General features: G+C 43.4%; 1 protein-coding gene across 12 annotated transcripts in view; it reads left to right on the forward strand.

Moving 5' to 3' along the window:
* Positions 1-12,988, forward strand: part of LOC147603131 (6-phosphofructo-2-kinase/fructose-2,6-bisphosphatase-like) — a 235,107-nt gene extending 222,119 nt beyond the window's left edge. For 8 of the 12 annotated variants that reach the window (XR_015265709.1, XR_015265712.1, XR_015265710.1 and 5 more), the window contains 2 exons: positions 12,513-12,637; positions 12,713-12,988. Coding sequence is in view for 4 of the 12 variants with exons in the window: in XM_086797371.1 (XP_086653497.1) it covers positions 12,513-12,587 (75 nt within the window). In the remaining 8 variants the exon portion in view is untranslated. Of the gene's footprint in view, positions 1-12,512 lie in introns of all 12 variants that reach the window. The other 4 variants (XM_086797371.1, XM_086797373.1, XM_086797372.1 and 1 more) reach the window with 1 other exon arrangement.
* The last annotated feature ends 2,736 nt before the right edge of the window (positions 12,989-15,724 follow it).

Consider the following 15,724-nt stretch of genomic DNA (forward strand, 5'->3'; position numbering starts at 1 on the left):
TTCCTTTGAGGAAGCACAGGATAATGATCATTGGATGCATGCTATGCAGGATGAGTATAACTCTATACTCAAGAATGACACCTGGTATTTGGCAGATCTATCTCATGGCAAGAAGACCATTGGTACTAAGTGGGTTTACAAGTTAAAACACAAAGTAGATGGTAGCATTGATCGCTACAAGGCCAGACTTGTTACAAATGGGTATACCCAACAAAAGAGCATTGATTATGATGAGACCTTTGCACCCACATCTCGTATGACTACCATTAGGTGTCTCATTGCTTTGGCAACACATCATGGGTGAAATGTACATCAGTTGGACATTAAGACAGCATTCTTGAATGGTGATTTACATGAGGAGGTGCATGTATCGCAGCCTCCTGGTTTTGATGTGAAAGGGGAAGAGTCTAAAGCATGCAGGTTGAAAAAGACTCTTTATGGCCTTAAGCAGGCTCCTAGAGCATGGTATGAGAAGATTCATACATACTTGGTTGCAAATGATTTTTGCAACAGTCCAACAGAAAGAACCCTCTATGTGAAGAGCAGTAAGGACACATTTTTGGTCATCGTTCTATACGTTGATGACATGCTGCTCACGGGACCCAATATAGACCAGAGGCGGACAAGAGGCTGGCAATAGCAGGGCGGAGGCTCACTCGGCAGAAGAAGAGAGGGCAAGGGACATGAGGCGATACCAGGCAGAAGGGGAGCAGGGCAAAAGGGGCACAGGTGATGGCAATGGCAAAAGGAACACCAGGCAAAAGGGGTGATGGCGAGAGGAAAGGTAGATGGAAAGGTGGCAACATGAGGCTAGGGCGGAGGGTAGATGGGCTAGCAATGGCAAAGGCAGGCGCACATTCAGGGGAGGTCCTATCTCTTGTCTTTCACATTGGCACACAAATGGGTTTCATCCAGGATCTTGGGCATTCAATTTTTACAGCATAGTGATGGGATTGTTGTTGGATATGCTCCATCACATTAACACATAAACTCGCCTTGGTAAAGTTCAAACTCAAATGTTATTAAGGCATTAGTATTGGCCCTTTTTACTCTTGTTATAAGGTCATAGAGCAACCATAAAAGGCACGCCTATATCCACTTTCTTTGGAGAAATTCTTGGAGGCAAGTGGTGGAGATAATCAAGGAGTTAATGGAGGAGGGGATTATGGAAAAGATTAGTACCTAATCTTCATTAGCTCTAAGCTAATGCATGTATCTCAGCCTATTTAAAGAGGCATCGAATCCATGCAATTAGCCTCTCTATTTTGCAATCATCTGTAGTGTTATTATATTTTCATTTAATGCTAATCATTATTATCAGCCCCCTTATTTAATAAGTGGTATCAGAGCCTCTTCGATTGGAGCAGCCTTCGCATTCTCTCATCATAATTCTGAGTTTCAACTGGAGCAGCCTGCGCATGCTCTCATCAGAATTTCCTGCTTTGCCCTCATGGCCATGGCAGGACCATTTGGTGTGTTTTGCTGATTCCGATGCATGGCGGGGGGTCGACGACTCCTGAGCTGAGCCTAAGTTCACGCACCTATCGTGGAATCTCACTTGACATATTATATTTTTCTAAACTGTAGCAAGATATCACAATCTTGATTTTCACTTTCGGGGCAATGCCAAGGCATGAAATAGAGATCCTTTTTGCAGATGGACATGAATTCTATGCCTCTTTTCATCATAATTCTGAGTTTTAACTGGAGCAGCCTGCGCATGCTCTCATCAGAATTTCCTGCTTTGCCCTCATGGCAATGGCAGGACCATTTGGTGTGTTTTGCTGCTTCCGATGCATGGCGGGGGGTCGACAACTCCTGAGCTGAGCCATACAGCCTCTTTTCCTATGGCACTATCCGACTACTCCTAAGCTGAGCCACGCGGCCAGCACACAACCAGCTTTCCTACTTTGCCTTAAGCCTTTAATTAAGGCTTTGTGTAAAGCCTTTTCATAAGGTTTATAAGCCTTAGTAATAAGACCTATTAAAATCAAACAGTTTCTCATCTGCTCAGCATGGCCGCGCCTTGGTGAACTCGCCTCCCTCAGCTCCGCCAGGTCTGCAACAACAAAATTCAAGCCAGCCAAGTCATAGGAAATCAGAATATGTAAACGAAAGCTAAAGCCTAGAAAAAGAGTGGTTTACAACTTTGGATTTAAAAATCAAAATCAAGCCTCCAAGGAAAACCATAGTATTTTGGCTATGCCAAATATATTGGTTTAGGTGATTTCCTTGCAACAAATATGCATTTGTATGGAAATGGAGTGGATAACTAATCTTTTTTTTAAACTCAGTTTCTTTGTACAAGGCATTTGACACTGCTTGAAGAGAGTCTCTCAAGTAAGATCTTGCCATCATGTCTAAAACCTCACAGTTAGAGAGATTTACTAGGGAAAATTTTTATACTTGGTAGACTAGGCACAAGTTTATCCTTCAAAAGAAAGATTTGTGGAAAGTAATTACTACATCTGAAAATGATAAACCTACCACAAGGAAAGGAAAAGCACAATGGGAAATCTATGACACTAAAGCACTTGCTATTTTAGCACTTGGACTGGTGATCAATATTTGCATCATATTTCGAACATAGATTCAGCTAAAGCAGCATGGGAAACTCTCGATAAAATCTTTGGTGCTGGTGGAAAAAATTCAATGATAAATTTGAAGTTACAAATCTTTAGACTCACACTATGAAGACTGGAGACTCATTTCCCAATCATATTAATAAGATGAAAAGTCTCCTTGCACAACTAGTAGACATCAAGACACTTATCAATGATGAAGATACGTAGCTTCATTACTAAATAGTATACCTGAAGAATATGATAATATTGTAACTACACTTTTGAAAGTTCCATATCTAAAAATTCAAGATGTGGAGTCCTCTCTTATGGGAGAATATAAAAAGAAACAACTATGACATGAAGCTTATGAAGAGAAGCAAGTGGATCAAGCATATCTCACTCAAAAGAAGAATGTGAAACCTCCTCAATGCACTCATTATGGTAGGATTGGCCATCTCATAAAGAATTGCTATCATAAGGATAAACCAAAGCTCCAATGCACAACATGTGGAAAGCTAGGACATCTTGCAGAAAAATGCTACAACAACAAGGGTGAAGCAAACATTGCTAGCATCTCTACACATGAAGCAAACATTGCACTATGTAATCATGTAAACACCTCTTACGATGATGAAGAGGCATCATGGGCTTTTTAAAGCCATGTAATGCTCTCCATTGCCCATATGTAAATCACCTCTAACCACCTATGATGTAGATTATGTGATATGTCTATGCCCACATTGTCTCTCACTTGGCCATGTAGCCCTCAAAGGGGAGATTGATGGGAGTGTTGGGTCTCCATGCCCAACTCATGATAGTGCACATGAGGCACTATGTGATATGTCTATGACCACATTGTCTCTCACTTGGCCATGTAGCCCTCAAAGCGGAGATTGATGGGAGAGTTGGGTCTCCATGCCTAACTCATGATAGTGCACATGAGGCACTATGTTTTCATGGAGTTACAATGGGACTTTGGAGGGATACATTATGCTTAGAAAATACCTAGGACTCATGCCATAGTCACAAGGGACGGGGGACGGGGGACTGCCATATGTAGGGAACGGGGACGGGGGTAGGAACGACACTTAAAAATTACTTTGTCAGTACCACCCACTGGCTTGTACAGGCAAAGCTTGCATGTCCATGGCTGTGCACCACCTCCATGAGGAGTGGGGTGTGATTGACCTCATCCCACCATGTCCATCCCATCGTCCTTCTACGGGTAGTTGGAACTTGAAGAGCCACTACCACGAGGAGGATGCCATGGATGATGGATGCCTCCAGGCTCCTTGTCACACTTGATAGCTTGAGAGAGAGAGAGTGAGTGAGGCTTGAGCCTTGAAAGTTGAGGGAGAACTTGAGAAGTTGAGTGTGAGGGTGGGTGGGTGTGTGTGTGTGTGTGTGTGTGTGTGTGTGTGTGTGTGTGAAGCTTGAGAGAGTGTGTGAGGGAGAGAGTGTGTCTTGAGAGGCGACAGCTTGCTTGTGTGAGAGCTTGAAACTTGAGACCTTGGCCCTTGAGGCTTGCCGCTTGAGAGAGAGAGTGTGATGTGTGTGTGTGTATCACTATGGACCTGTTCGAGAGAGACCTGCTCGCTTGAGACCTGCAACCTGCTCGCTTGAGACCTGCGATCGGTTCGCTTGAGACCTGCGACCTGTTCGCTTCTGGCCTGCAACCTGCTCGCTTCTGTCTTGCGACCTGCTTGCTTCTCACCTGCCCGCTTCTCAACTGCGTACTGCTTGCCTGCGTAAGCTTCTCGTGTGTGTGTCCTGATTTGACTGTGTGAACTGCAGATCCAGCCCTTCTTTTCTTTTTGCCTTTTCCCTCTCTTCTGTGTGTGCGTGTGTGCGTGTGTGTGCGTGTGTGTGTGTGTGTGTGTGTGTGCGTGACTCATCTCTGTATGCTCTTTTTACAGATTGTTTTTAGATGTTTGACTATGTTCACACTGAACATAGTGAACACTCTAGTAGTCTCCCTTGTATATGGTCTTTTTGGTGGGTTTTCCTCGTTTTGAGGTTTCCCACCTGTAATTAATGACATGAAGCTTTACAAAAAAAAAAAAAAAGTGTGTGTGTTTTTCTAGATGTTTGGCACGTTATCAGCTTCTTTGTCACAGTATTCTCTTTTCTTCCATTGGATCAGATACTGGGCCTTATGGACCCTCTGGCTACAGCGAAATCATGCATATCTGAATTCACCCCTTCAGCACCCTTACGAGTTCTTCCGAGCCTCATTGCGGCAGTCCTTATATGATGCCTTACATGAGGAAGATTTGGATGTTTCTTGTGTTCAGCTTTTCTTTTACTGTTTCTGATGGATAGGGCATAGGCTCTTTTCTTGAGCACTGCCTTGATGTAAAATGGATGTTTTATAATATAGTTTCTTCGTTTCACAAAAAACAAAAAAAAAAGTGTGTGTGAGAGAGTCGTATTTCAATCATGGCTTTAGGTTTGAATTTCTGTACATATGCTCGAAAAGAAAGACCTGCAGATGCTAAGCGCCACCTATCAGAGCCTGCATCACAAGATGATGAACTTACTATGGAAGCTCAGTACGTCTTTGACACCCTTAAGGATAACTCTCAGCAGTCACGACAAGAATGGGGCAAACCGGTTCCAGAGGTCACGTACAAATCGAAATTGCCATCCCTCGTGAATCCTCTCAGGAAGTTGTCTCAAACTGCAGTTATAATTTTCTTTCTAGGAAGAATCCCAGCGGCCAGTGATGTCGCGCAGTGGATTAAGTCCATCCTTGGAGGATGCTTTGTAGAGGGAGTGTACTTTGCTTCCAGAGGCTTTTATGAGGTGCATTTATCAGATGCTTCGTGCAAGCAGAGGCTTCTTGAATTCTCTCCCCTGTTTTACGGAAAGCAGATGGTACATGCTATGCCCTGGTCCCCAAACAAGGATTATCAAAGTCTTATACGACATCATTGTCCTGTATGGGTTGAGGTTGTTAACTTCCCGGACTATATGCGTGAAGAGTTGCCTGGCCTGGCTGCTTCTTTGGGACAGGTCATTTGCCCTCCACGCCCCATGGGAAACTATAACAGGTTCTGCATTCTTTGGGACACTGACACACCTACCCCTTTTTCATTGCAGTGGAAGTTGAGGGAGTGCAATTGGGAAAAAAGTATTTTGAATTGAAGTGGGGTGTGTTTGCAGGAGCTTGTTTTGCCTGCCACAAGTTTGGGCATCTAGCCTCTGAATGCCCAATGGTTCTGCATCAGCCCCCTTCCAATGCCTTGCCGCCCCAGACACAGGAAAAGAATGAGAATTTGCAAGCTAAGACACCAAATAGAAATGGAGCAAAGAATGCCAAACCAATCAATCAGGTGCAGTCACTTGCTGGAAAAGGAAAAGATAAAGGAAAAGAGAAGATGAAGGAATTTGCAGGGATTGATCAAGATGGTTTTCAACAACCTAAGAAGGTGGTTGTATTGAAGCAACGCCCCCTTCAATCTCGTCAATGGGATGCTTCTTCTCCCTTACCAGGACAAGCTTCTACTTCAGCTCCTGTCCTTCAAAATTGGGTGGGGGTTTTGAAGAAGAGCATCCCCATATGTGATTCAGAAGAAGGGGATAATGCTATGTCTTTCATGGGTCATGATGGAATGCAGCCCATGCAGGCAGAGGCTTTGCCTCTCTGATGTCTTGTTTTTTTTATATCTGATACTTTGCTATATATACCTCAATCATGCCTCAAACACTTAAGTGCTTTACCTACAATGTACAGAGCCTCTGCAATGTCTCAAAGTGGAGGCTTTTATGGAATTATGTACATAAAATGCAGCCAGATATTGTTTGTTGCAAGAGCATAATCAACACTCCATGGTTGGTCATCATGTTTATTTTGGCGGTTATAATATATATTATGCTGGTACCACTACCTACTCAGGTGTATGCATACTGGTCAGACATGAGCTGGAGCCTCTTTTAGCCTTCAATGACATTAGTGGCAGATGGATGGTCATACAATGTAATGTCAATGGTGATATTCTTGAGTTTGCATCAGTCTATGCTTCCCAGACCTCTGCCATGAGGGCTGCATTATGGGATTCTTTATGCAGATATCCATGGAGATCCAATGCATTCATCTGTGGAGATTTTAATAATTCCCCTCTGCCAAGAGATAACACCACTTCAAGATCTCATATGCTATCATTGGAAAGGCAGAAATGGGACACCATGCTTCTTTCTGTGCAAACTGAAGATTTATGGGTGCTTCTCCAAGGGTCAGTGCCTGGATATACTTTTCATCATAATGCACTTACTACATACTGGGCAAGGCTTGACAGATGGTATTTGTTTTACCCTCAACAATTTGCAGATTTTAGCCCTCATCTCCTTATAGATTTCTCATTGGGCTTGTCAGATCATGCCCCATTGTGGATGAATTTGCAGCTTGGCATGCCTCTGGATGATTTGCCACCCCTCTCCAGTAGATTATTGCATGTTAATCAGGCTTATTTCCGACATCACTATTTCCAGCAAATGATCAGACTTGCAATTCATCCCTTGCCTTTGCATGCCCAGGAGGACATGAATTATGCTTGGGACAGCTTTGTCTCTCGTATACAGAATGTCATTAGGGAGTATGGCAACTGGCATATGACTGAATGGAGGAATGAGGTTAAATGGGCAAAAAGGACAGCACAACAATTGACTGAATTTTCTCAGTTAAGGCCTCTCTCTGATTCAAAAAAGGATTCCCTTTCACATGCTCAGTTTAAATTGACTGTTAATGATCAGAGGAAATTGCACAAATGGCAGATTAGGACAAGAATGAAGCCCCTCATGGATAAGGGCTGCTCATCAAAAGCCTTTTTTCAAGGCTTGCATGCTACTCCAAAGAAAAACTCATGCCTAACGGTAAGGAAGCTAGATGGCTCTTGGATACACTCTTTCTCTGATCTCCAAGATGAATGCCAGAATTATTCCCAGAAATTATTCTCGGCTCCTGTTTCCCCATCAAATCAAATGACTGAGGCTAGGACTAAATTTCTCCAATATGTTTCTGGAATAGTGGAAATGGATGAAGCTCTTACCTTGGAGAGACCTTTTACTGACACAGAACTTGATAATGCATTGTTTCACCTCAGCAAATACAAGTCCCCTGGCTGGGATGGCATTACAGTGGAATTTTATATTTCTTTTTGGGATGATTTGAAAGAAGTCCTCTTGCAAATGATCAATGTTGCCTGGCAAGAAAATCAGTTGCTACACTCTTGGAAGCATGGCATAGTCAACCAAACTTGTGCCCAAAAAACATTTGTGTGACCATATGTCAGATTGGAGGCCTATTACTTTGATGCCTGTAGTTTACAAACTCATTACCAAAATGATTGTGCATAGGCTTCACAGGATACTGGATGCGGGGCTTCATCCTCATCAGTATGGGTTTGTGCCGCGAAGACAAATCCATGACAATATATCCAATGCCTTGACTGCAATTGAATATGCTAAGTATTCGCATCAAGATGTGCTTATATTGCAGGTGGATATTGCTAAGGCATTTGACACTGTTCAATGGGATTTTATCTCTCAAATCATGACCAAGTTGGGCTTTGGTCCTAAGATGGCAAATGCAGTTTACTGGCTTTATTCTGGCTCTACTTCTCAGTGCATTCTTGGGGGTCATCTGTCTCGGTCATGGACATTGGGTCGATCAGTTAGACAGGGCTGTCCTCTTAGTGCTCTCTTATATGCCATTGCGACCCATCCCCTTTTAATGTATCTTGATCATCTTACAAACACAGGACAGATGACTGGTCTTAAAATCCCTGGAGCTGCATCTTTTTTGGCACAAGCATATGCTGATGATTCCTTCTTTATGCCACAGAATTCTTCCTGGGAAGTTCAAATGCTTATGATCACTCTTTCATTGTATGGCTTGGCAGCGGGATTGCATGTCAATTTTGACAAATCGAAATTACTTCCCCTGAAACAATGTGACTAGCATTCTATTCTTTGGTCGGGTCAGGTGGTGCATTCCAAAGATGTAGTCAGGCATTTGGGATATCCCATAGGATGGCATATCACCAGGAAGCAGCAGCTAAAATGGATCTTCCAAAGACTTCAACATAAACTGGAATACTGGAAGATTTCTACTTGGCCTCTTCATGTCAGGCTCAGAATAGTACAGTCCATTGTAATGTCCTATGTCCAGTTCTATTTGCCTTTGTTGCATTGGTCCTCCAGGGATATTTCAGCCTTTATGTCTCAAGCTATGGAGATGTTATGGAGGACAAAAACTGCTATGAAAGCATTGAGATTGATGAAGATGGAAATGGTGTGCTCTCCTAGGATGCATGGTGGACTTAATGTTCTCAATATAAGATATCATGTATATGCAAGGAAGGCGACTATGCTACATACTTTTTTCCGCCAACAACAGCCATGGACTTGTATGCTAGCATCCATGTGTGTCAACATCAGGACTTGTGCTTATGGTCATTGGATTACTGATCATTGGGAGGTTGTCATTGGGAGATTTGTAGGGAAGATACCTGGCTGTCCTTTCTCTACTGCTCTGATACTTGACTGGAAACAAGTACTTTCTAAGGTCAAATGGGCTCCTGATAATTGCTCGGGGACAAACTCAATGAGGAAAGAAAGTATGACATTCCACTCGCTTTACAGGAACCTGTTCGGGCATACAATCTCATGAAATTGGGAATTAGATACATACATGATGTGGTAGATGATCAGGGCTATGTCTTATCTTTTCCTCAGGCCACTGCTTCCTATGCATTGGGAATGCATCATAGGTCTATATGGAAGAAAATTGCTAATTTATTACATCCTTTTCTACCTGTTCCTCCTGTGGCTGACACAGACAGGCTTACGGATTGGCAATTGCAACTCTCTGCTACATGCACTCATCCTATTCCTCTTCCCGCCTTAACCTCCATCAAAGCTTACAGGCTTCTTCAGCCTGCTCCATGGATTCAGCAACACGCTAATTCTCTGTGGCATATAAGGAAGCCCCTCTCATGGTGGCGGAAGAATCTCGGGATGATATGGAAGTGTAAAATGCCATTGAAACAAAGACTTTTTCTTTGGAGATGTATGACAGGCACATTGTCAGTGGGGGTCACACTTACTAAACGTCGCATTGCACCATCCACATGTTTAAGATGTCAGGCTCCTTCAAAGACTGTTCTTCATTTGCTTTGGCACTGCCCGTGTTCTAGGATCCTCCTCAGGAGAATTTCAGATTATCTTCGGCTCTGTTTCCCGAGTCACAGATTTGGGAAACATTTCTGGCTCTTTGGCAGATTTATGAGGTCTTTGTCTCAATACTCACTATTTCTCTCTTGGGTGAGATATTGGGCTCTTTGGACAATCTGGAGTGAGCATAATTTGGCATACTTGGGTCTGCAGATTCACAAGTCATATGAATCTTTCCGAGCCTCATTGCGGCAATCCTTATATGATGCCTGCCATGAGGGTGATATAGATGCTTCTTGCATAGAGCTTTTCTTTTTATGTTTCTGATCTTTGGGATACTCTCCATTTCGGAGACCTCCCATCATGTAAATTTATGAGCATATAAATATACTGCACTGGATATTACCAAAAAAAAAGTGTGTGTGTGTGAAGCTAAAGTTTGAAGTGTGAGAGGGAGTGTGTGTGTGTGTGTGTTCTTATAGGGAGGGAGGCAAGAGAGAGGCCAAGGCCCAAAGCCTCAAAGGCTCAAGGCCTATGGGCCAAGGCTAAAGGCCCATGAAAAGCCCCTCCCAAACGGCCCAAAAAAAAAGGGTCAAAAATGTGACCATTGCCCAAACAGTAACCTTCGGCGTTCCCATGCAACCGTCCCTGGAACGCCGTCCCTTGTGAGGGACGCCCAGCTAGGGACGTCCGTCCGTCCCCATCCGTCAGTGTTCCCGGGACAGCGTCCCCCCGTTCCAAGGGTCCGTCCCCTCCGTCTCCTATGACTATGACTCATGCATTTTATTTCATGTAGAGCTATGCTATTGCATTATGTTTTCATTTTCATGTTCCATGTATGGATCGAGGGTGTTGGATATGCTTCATCACATGAACACATAAACATCCCCTTGGTAAAGTTCAAACTCAAAGGTTATTAAGGCATTAGTATTGGCCCTTTTTACTCTTGTTATAAGGTCATAGAGCAACCATAAAAGGCACGTCTACATCCACTTTCTTTGGATATATTCTTGGAGGCAAGAGGTGGAGATAATCAAGGAGTTAATGGAGAAGGGGATTATGAAAAAGATTAGTACCTAATCATCATTAGCTCTAAGCTAATGCGTGTATCTTATCCTATTTAAAGTGGCATCGAATCAATGCAAATGTGTTCTCTATTTTTCAATCATCTGCAGTGTTATTATGTTTAATCATTATTATCAGCCCCTTAATTAATAATTGTCATGATGCACACTCAAAGTAAAAGAGAGACTTTTTAAGAGGTTAAATCTTGAGGATTATAAGCATGTGGCAATACCAGTTGAGACAGGTGCCAGGCTTAGCATTCAGGATTTCGCATAGCCTTTTGATCAAACATTATATTAGCAGGCTATTGGATGCTTGATCTATCTATGCAATATGAGGCCAACAGACATTCGGTATGGGGTGTCCTAGTTACCAGGCATTGGCAAGCTGTTGGGCAGATTTTTCCGCTATTTGTAGGGCACTCAGAACCTTGGGTTGTTCCATCCCACAGGGAGTGATTCACAGTTGCATGGCTTCAATGATTCAAACTCAGTTGGATGTTATGACACCAGAGTGTCCACTAGTGGCTGTTGCTTTCGTCTTAGTGATTCATGTACATCATGGCTCAGCAAGAAGCAACCAACAGTGGCCACTTCGAGCTGTGAAGCTGAGTATAGAGCAACTTCTACAATGACAATTGACTGTGTATGGCTCAGACGTCTTTTGGCTGATTTGAGTCCCGGACAACCGTCCTCCGCTTCTATCTTTAGTGACAGTCTGAGCACATTGGCAATTGCACGGAACCTAGTGTTTCATGCTCACTCTAAGCACATTGAGGTGCACTATCATTATGTCAAGGAGAGACACTCTACAAGAGAGAACAGCTTGGTCTGTGTCCACATGACAAATGGCAAATTTGTTCACAAAGGCTCTTCCTCCTAAAAAGTCCGAAGCTTTTCGCACAGCTTTGGGCTTGTTGCCTTTTGGGGATTGATCAGTCATATCCCTATACATATCGCATCATCACTCGTAGGGGGGATTTGTAGCGATATATATGGTAGTGATGTGTGTGAACACACTTACGACCAACTGGGGCACTTTTTTCCTCTTTAGGAGTTTTTTTCCCTGTGCATGTGAACACCATCTTATCCACTTATTGGGTGTACTTATCTTTTATACTTGGCACTCATTTCATTATCCAATGCTATCATTATCGAGTTGAGTGCTTCTCTTTCTCTTAGGACTGTGTACTTGCTGAATTGTGCGTGTGGGTGTGTGTTGCTAGCTACTGCTGCAAACCGTAGCCCAACATAGTTGCATGCAACAGAAATGGATGATGTCTCCACAACTGAAACGACTAGGAAACGGCATGTCTTTAACAGCATGCCTTTAACATTATCTAGTATATGTAAATAGAAATGATGAAAAGTAAGAGGAGAAACTTGGGATAGATCATAATCTAATAGAGATAACAAGGAAAATTGGGGAACATCAAAACTTACCAAGGGAAAATTCTTGGGTGAGATTAGAAAACGGGGAAATGGAATCGGAAAGAGAACAGAAGGAATTTGAAATGTAAACACATCTTTAACTGTATGTTTAAATTTCATTTGTCTTCAAAACTAGACAGAAATGCTGCTCCCCTCTAGGGCGTATCCAAGTCTAGTGCTAAGGAATCTAAAGCTCAAATTTCAAACTTCACAGATTTAGAAATGTCTCGGTTCATGTTCCAGAACTACTATAATTTGGTGATGATTAATTTTATTTCAGATTCCTTTGCACACTGTTATTGAGATTCAAATGGGGGCTGTTGGTGTTGAAGAAAAGCGGTACAAGCTTCTCTAATACACATTTATAGATGGAGAGATTGGTGCCAAAAATTCTTACCCTTCAAGGTACAGATCAAATTGCTTCTCCACTTGTGATTCAGTTAATCAATTAGTGTGGACAGTTACTTGGTTTACTTGCAGGATCAATTGGTGAAAACCGTTCCTAAAGGGCATTCAGTCTTTATTGAAGAATGGTGTGGTTTGGAAAAAGCTAATCTTGTATAGAGTGTACTTGAGAGAGGTGCAAAACAGGGGCGGGGTGGGTGGCGATAAACTGTAGGAGAAGGTGGTACATTTCAAGGCACAAGATGCAGCCAGATGTAGAATGCTATGATGTTTTGAATGCTTCTATTTTCCTTTCAACATGACAAGGAAAAATTAATATATCATTTGATTGTTATTTTCTTCCTCGTGCTATATCAGTGCCACATCTGATTATATGAGTGGAGTTTGTTAATAATAGAACGGCATGTAAATGTGTATTTGGCTTTGCCTTCTTTTTGGGCAGCCGCTCAACTGTCTTGTTGGGCTAAGTGGATATGTCCGAGTGCATTGCCAGAAATCTAACTACCAACTAAACCTGTGACTTCCACCCCATAATAATGGCTAGTTGTATAATGCCAAACCATGGATCTAGTTGGTGCTCATTGCTATTATTATCACCTTTGAATCACTAGCATTGCCTTCGATCCTCTTTGTGGTGTGTAAAGCTACATAAACATCCCAAAACACTGGCACCTTTATGGTCCTTGGAAGTGTACGGATCAATTTGATGATGCTCTGACCCTTTTACAAGCGGCCTCTATTCGCTAATCTAAGCATTGCGTCAATGTTTTCCAACCTAAACATGGTTTCTTGAGAAGCGCTTTCAGTTTACTTTAAAATGTCCATATGTCCACTTTTTATATAGATACTCGTTTTTTTTTCCTGGAAAAGAGACTTCTATTAAGTAATATAAAATTATACAAAGGGATATCTCAAACCAAAAGGTAGGGACATCTCAAGCAATGAGGGGCACTATGCTTCCATAAAAGCCCCGTAGGAGTGGAGGAGACAAGTACCATGGTTCCACTCTCGCATAAGATCCATGTTGCACTTTACTTCTGTAGCTCTATAAGAACCATGTATGCAGGCCCAAGTGGCCAAAAGAGTGAACGTTGTCACTCCATATACCGCAAATACATTGGGTGTCACAAACATTAATACCCTCGAAGGCCTCTAAGCATTTGGTCTTCCTATGGTCCATGCCCGTGCTATAGCAATAATCTCCCAGGCGGTGTCAATACTCACTGGAGGTGGTGTGTATCATAACTAGGGGATATCCTAACCCAACCCAGCCCTCCAATTCACAATGGACCGGTTACAACCCGCCATTGACTGGTTAATCTGATAACATAAATTGGTATTGGAGCTTTCATGTTTTCGGGCATGTGGGAGAAGAAATTGCAAGAGAAATTCTTGTAGAAGCCTATGGGAGAAGCATTGGAGTGAGCCTTATTAGCCCAATGTAGGGGGACAAAGCATGGGGAACAGGTGTAGGAGATGAAAACGATGTGATCACGAGAGGAAGAAGGATTTCATGCACGTCCTCCTGCTTAGACAAGATGGGTTGGTCATGGCCAAATTTGCAAGAGATTATAGCTTCCGGCTATGGTGATTATTCAAAGCTTAGGCTGCAAGCGAAGCAATGATTCCAGGAGGAGTTGAAGGCTGCTACACAAAAGGTGCAGGGCGACGGCCTCATGCCTAGAGGGTGTGCTGCGAAGGTGTTGGCGATGATTTGCAGGTCTACATGGTGCAGGCGACCGTGCAAACGCCGCCTGGCCCATACGCTTCTTTCTTTCTTTTTTAAACCTTGGGTAGCCTAACATCCTTGCAAAAAAAACATGAAAGGAGAAAAAACCACATGGCATGTAAAGAAAAATGAATTATTAAAATTTCTTGAAAATCTCGTTAAATAACAAGCTCCCTAAAAATAGCTCAAAAAGCTTAAGCTCGCTCAATAATCTCAGTGCAATTGGCTGCGTTGATGTGACTGCTCCACTGGTTTTGATGCTCCTATATTGATGACTGCTCGCGGCAGGCATTGCGCTGGTGGGTTTTATAAGTGTGGCGCCCATGACTGCTCCACTCAAAGAGATCCATGACTGCTCCCTCAAGGATGGCAACGGCGTTGTCGGTCCATGGAGGAGGAACCTATATATGGGGGCAACAAGAATTGTCCAGAGAATGCCTCGAGCTTGCCTGTCACCACAAGCTCCTTGACAAGGGGACTCTCTCGTGGACGTGGACGGTGACGGCGGCGTAGTCGATGCCATCCGTCTCCTCAAACTTGAGGGATCCATCAGAGCCCACTTCGAGAGGACCCTCGATTTCATCGAGCGTGTAATCAACCTCATCGTGAGCTTGGTGGGCTGGAAGTCTGTCGACCCTCCTTTGAACTGAGACTCTTCTTTCACCCTGAAGGAAGTTGGCTCCAAGTATAGCTTCTTGAGCTGGTATTTGCCAGGTTTGAAGGCAAACGAGTCTGTGCCACCCTTAGTCATAGGGCACTGGTTAGAAATCCCGCTGCCCTTGGGGTCCAAGGAGGAACCTCTGTATGAGGGCACCAGGAATCTCACGCCGCACCTCCTCACCCCGCTGGTCTCCCACCCCGACACCTTGACTTCTCCCTCGTCTCTAAGGCCGTTCTGCACATGGAAGCAGAAGAAGAAAAAGTAACAACTCCACGATGCGAAGTCCAACAGCTTTACCCTCGTCACAGGCCCCCTCGAGAGCTATAGGCGAAAGCATCTACTTCAAATTGTTCGATGAGGTAAGCGCAACCCTCGTGACAGTTTTTCCTACTCTCCCCTTTATTTTTGCACCAAGTCTGTGTGTGTGGTAAATGGCAAAATTCATGTGTGCATTGGAGGCAAAGAACAAGGTCACTGGTGCAAGTTGCGCACTACTAGAAGCAACGGGTCTGAATGACTTTTACAACCTACCATGGTCCCCAGAACGGGAGGATATCACCGAGGAGGTTGTCTGTAACTACCAATAGAGCGGGCAATACACTCTGATTGGTGGCCACTGAATAGAGCTGTCACTCTAGAATGTAAGTAGCTATTTGAAGCTGCCCGAGGAGACGGGACAATATGGAGGATGAGACAT

This window comes from Cibotium barometz, chromosome 65 (genome assembly GCF_041138505.1).
Source record: "Cibotium barometz isolate CiBa-2024 chromosome 65, ASM4113850v1, whole genome shotgun sequence".
In the NCBI taxonomy this organism is placed as follows: Eukaryota; Viridiplantae; Streptophyta; class Polypodiopsida; order Cyatheales; family Cibotiaceae; genus Cibotium; species Cibotium barometz.